General features: G+C 27.0%; 1 protein-coding gene across 1 annotated transcript; it reads right to left on the bottom strand.

Moving 5' to 3' along the window:
- Nucleotides 1–2,811: 2,811 nt before the first annotated feature.
- On the bottom strand, nucleotides 2,812–3,677 carry LOAG_12829 (hypothetical protein; the record flags this gene model as incomplete). Its single annotated transcript, XM_003148343.1, has 2 exons — nucleotides 2,812–3,060; nucleotides 3,453–3,677. The coding sequence occupies 2 exons, from the start codon at nucleotides 3,675–3,677 to the stop codon at nucleotides 2,812–2,814; spliced, it is 474 nt and encodes a 157-aa protein (XP_003148391.1).
- Between the last annotated feature and the right edge of the window lie 961 nt (nucleotides 3,678–4,638).

Here is a 4,638-nt window from a genome sequence, read left to right as displayed (position 1 = left end):
GTTGATTTATTTATTCCCATATGCAAATTAAAGTTGTATCCTTCTTATCAGGATTAGGCGAATTTTTATTCCATTTCTCACAAAATCATTTTCCGCCTTCAATTTCTGTTATCTTAGATCGCAATAAATGCTTGCAATCTTTCTTTTGTGAACTCCGATGCCTTTCATAATTGTCCTATGTCCACTCTAAAATTACTGATCCGTTATCTCATGCAAACATTTCCCTTTTATCACTCCTATCCAGTTCTTCCTTTCATCCAAAATTTTCTTTATATCTCTTTAGCATATCCCTTTAATTAAGCTATTTTTTTTTTTTTTGTTGCAAAATTGAAATAATCATCGAAAATAAATGATTGATAGGAAATATGATAAGCTCTTTCATTACTTCAATGATATCATTGTCACATTTTTTTAAATTAATTAATTCAAGCAATTTATTGCAAATTACTATTGTAAACAATTTGGAATTATTCAAATTTCTTTTTGCTATTATATAAATTTATACTTAAATTTGCTCTAAAATTTAAATGTTAAGAATTAAATTTCAATCCAAACTTAGATTGAAATTTCAATTCAGTCTGAATTCGATTCATATCAATGAAATTTCTAAATGCAGATGTTTAAAGATTAATGCTTCCGGAATATATTTTCCTCTGAATTATAGCTCATAGCTTTTTGGCCTTATTTTAAAGCTTTCAATCTGGAACAAGTCTGGTCAATCAACTCTTGGCTTTTCCAGATACAACACACCAGCAAGCAGTAGTAGCAGGAGGAGGCTTCACGGATCTGGTGTCAGATGGATGCAAGAGGACATCTGGTTTTGCTGCAAAATCAATGGCCATATGAAATATATAAAGCCTACGACAGCTGCTCTTCCTTTTAGCTTCATCGTATAGCTAACGAATTGACTGACCCTCTTACTTACATACATATATTACATATAGGCACCATTAGTTTTGAGCCTAGTTGTTAAAGGCCACAAATTATTTAACTCTTTTTAAGGTTAAATTAAGTGAAATTTACGGACAATTATCTAAGAGTTTTGTAAATTTTAAATAATAATTCATGATATTTTCCTAATTTCTCTTCTAACCTATCCTATCTAAGATTATCATAATTAGGCCACAATCGATAAGATACAGTATCAGTATGTTAATGTGGAAATTCAAAAATTATCAGGAAAATGAAATGCGCTAAATGACTGAATAAAAATTTTAAAAATTTACAAAGACATTGTTTGTATTATTGTTGAAAGATTTGGTATCATTTCTATCATCGCCACATTTTAATTACAATAACGCCTATAATTAAAATGGAATCATTCTGGACAATAATAAATAAATTAATTAATTGCTTTTTAGATTTTAAATGCAAAAAAAATACAAAATGTACTTTTTCTAAAAACAAAAAAGACATTAAGAATTGGCATGAAGCTGAGAATTCAACTTGATGAATTTTAGGCTTATAATTTCAGGCTTATAATTTTTTTGCTATAAAAATATTTGAAGATATTTCGAATTTAATTTTGACAATTCCGTCATTATTTTTATTTATTTTTTATTTTTTATTTTTTTTGGCCTTTTAATTTGCATGCAATTGAGTGGGAGGAAATCATTAAAGCTAAGGACACTTGAAATATATCAATTCATGATTGCTTGAAGCTTTGCATCAGATGTACAGCAGGTGTACACCAGGTGTCAATTCAATAGCATCATGCTAATTCACCAATTTTCGCTTCCTTTTTTCTTTTTTTTTTTTTTTGAAAACATTACATTCTGTTTTGTATCATAGAGAAATGAGAAAATGCTGAAAAGTTTGAAAATGTTTGATATTTCTAAAACAAAAAAAACAAAAAAATATATGCAAAAGGCAATTTATCAGTAAACAAATAAATAAATAAACAAACAAACAAACAAACAAACAAACAAACAAACAAGCAAATACACCCGCAAACAATACATTTTCAAGAATTTGCAAATAACATCACTTTGATTATTTAATGTTTAGAGGAAAAAAAAAGTGAAGTAAACAATTTATATAATTTCGTTGAATCAAAAGTTGTATACGATTAATTACAAAGTTTTTAAGGGATAGTAAAACTTTAGTAATTCAAAAATTAATTTAAATTAAAACTGGAAGTTGTGGAAAAATTAAAGAAAACTATTTATTTAAAGAGATAAAAAATTTAATTTTCTTTTTTTTCTTTTTTTTAAAATAATTCATAATATGCAATAAAAAATGACATGTCGTCAAAGGTATAGTAAAAAAAAAAATAAAAACAATAAAAGTGTAGAAAATTGTCTCATCATTTATTTCCATCAATATCACAGCAATAATTATAATTTTTAAATTAAATAAAAAGTATAATTATTTATTTAAAAAACACAATGATTGTAAATACAATAAGAGATTAAATTAAAACTTTCTTTTACAATCCACGCAACAAATAATTATCAACACTTTACGTACGTATGTTACGCTTGACGTACACGTACGTACGTAAGTATGTTACAAGAAATAAATTCATTTCATTTTGAATTCATTTTGATAATCAGTAATTTAGACTAATCAACACTTTATTTTATAATTCATACAAAATAATAAAACTTTTCTTTTCTTTTCTTTCATTATTCTCGTAAAATTTAAACATTTCTTCGTCAATTTCATATAATTTTACTGCGATCGATTGATCATCAATCGATCAATCGATCGATCAACTATCGATCAACTAATCGAATCGATCAATAATATAGCATAAATGATTAAAATCAATAATATCTGAGGCATTGATATTAACATTGATATTATTTTTTATTGTGATTCACAATCAGATTTTGAAATTTGAATATGTTGATTACTTTGTTTCTGATAGAATTCATGTCTGGCGGAATATTTCATTGAACTGATCGATGTGATATTGGTTGTAGTGCTAATCTTAGCAAACAAAAGCGATAAATCAGTAATTGTTGGATTTTGTTTAAATGGTACAACAGTTGATATCCTTCTATCATTAATATCACCATCATTATCATTATCATCATCATCATCATCAACAATTTGCTGCAAAATAAATTAAATTTTTTAGGGTGAAATTAACAAAAAAAAAAAAAAAAAAAAAAAATCGAAAAATAACGAAGCTACTCGAATTGAATATAACCGAACAATCCGGATATGTATTATTCCGGATATCGAATGTTTAACAAAAATAAATACGGACAATATGTTGATTGCTTTTTATATATAATTTATTAAAATAAACAAAGCGGAATTGTGATCTTTTACATGTATCATATGTTTATTTATTTTTTTTTTCCAAATAAATTAACATAACTTTTTCCATAATATTTCAACAATACTTTCCGGAATTTAGAAGAAATATCCGGAATTCCCTTTTTTTTCTTTTGTTTTATTATCTAAAATAAAAATTTTTGCATGAATTAATTTCAACAAACCTGTAAATCGGAGATATAATCAATGATATATTGTAATAGCTCAAGTTGTGTTGTAGCACTTCGAGCATTTGGTACCATTGTTCGTAATCTATTCATCAGTTGATATCGTTGACGTTGCTCATTTGATGCCTTTTTAATTCGACCAATACGAATTTGTGTACTATTATCGGATTCTGAACCGGATGAAGCACTTGATGAGGATGGTGATGAAATGAGCAATCGCATTTTCAAATCAGTAACAACCGGATGATTCAAATGTATGCACTGTAAAATGAAAATTGGCGCCTGCTAGACTCTGAAAGTATCGTTATTATCATCAATTTGATGTGCAAATTCTGAAGAAGTTTATCAAATTGACACACCCCCTTGAAAACCTGAAACTCCTCCCTGACCTATAGAAATAGCCACACCCTTTATGAACAGCTGGCATTGCGCTGTAGCACCTGCTGTCCTCTCTTGGTCATTGGGGCTGGGAAAATGGTTGCTCAACACATGAACGAAGAAACTTTTCCCAGGCTCAAATTTGGATATGCAAATGTGCTTCGCTCAACATATCTTAGTGACAATTGTTTGTATGACACCTATCTCAATCCATTACAATCACATCAAACAACGGAACTGGTTTTTCCTTTCATGCATATTTTATTCAAAACGAAAAATAAATAACTATAAAAATAGGACGTGAGAAAATGTTGAGCTATTAAAAATGATATGTGTTAAATAATATTGGGAAAAAAAAAAATGTGTGAACATGGACAAATGACCAGTAACAATAATAGCCATTCCATCTTTTCCCATCAATATTTTTTTCTTTCTTTTTTTTTAAAATGAAATGAAATTGAAAAGTTTTCCCAACTATATAATCATTGATTAGAGAATAAATATTTTCCGAATTCTACCAGTTTTTCTATTCTTAAATTTTCAATTAATAAATTTAAAATTTTAATTTTACTTAATTACATTTTTTTCTTTTTTTATAATCAATTTTCATTCTTTTACTTTAAATATTCAACAATAAGTATTACTTTAAATATTCAATAACAACTATTAGCCTATTCCATATTTCAAATTATGAAAGAATAAAAATATCCATTTAATCCGGATATCATTTTTTTTTTAATTCGATTAATGAGATATTAAATTCCGGATTAGTACGCTTAACAGCTGCTATTATTTCCAAAAAAAA

Source organism: Loa loa (assembly GCF_000183805.2).
Source record: "Loa loa unplaced genomic scaffold supercont3.100, whole genome shotgun sequence".
Lineage (NCBI taxonomy): Eukaryota > Metazoa > Nematoda > Chromadorea > Rhabditida > Onchocercidae > Loa > Loa loa.
The sequence above is the reverse complement of the archived record's forward strand: the minus strand, read 5'-3'. Positions and strand labels throughout refer to the sequence as shown.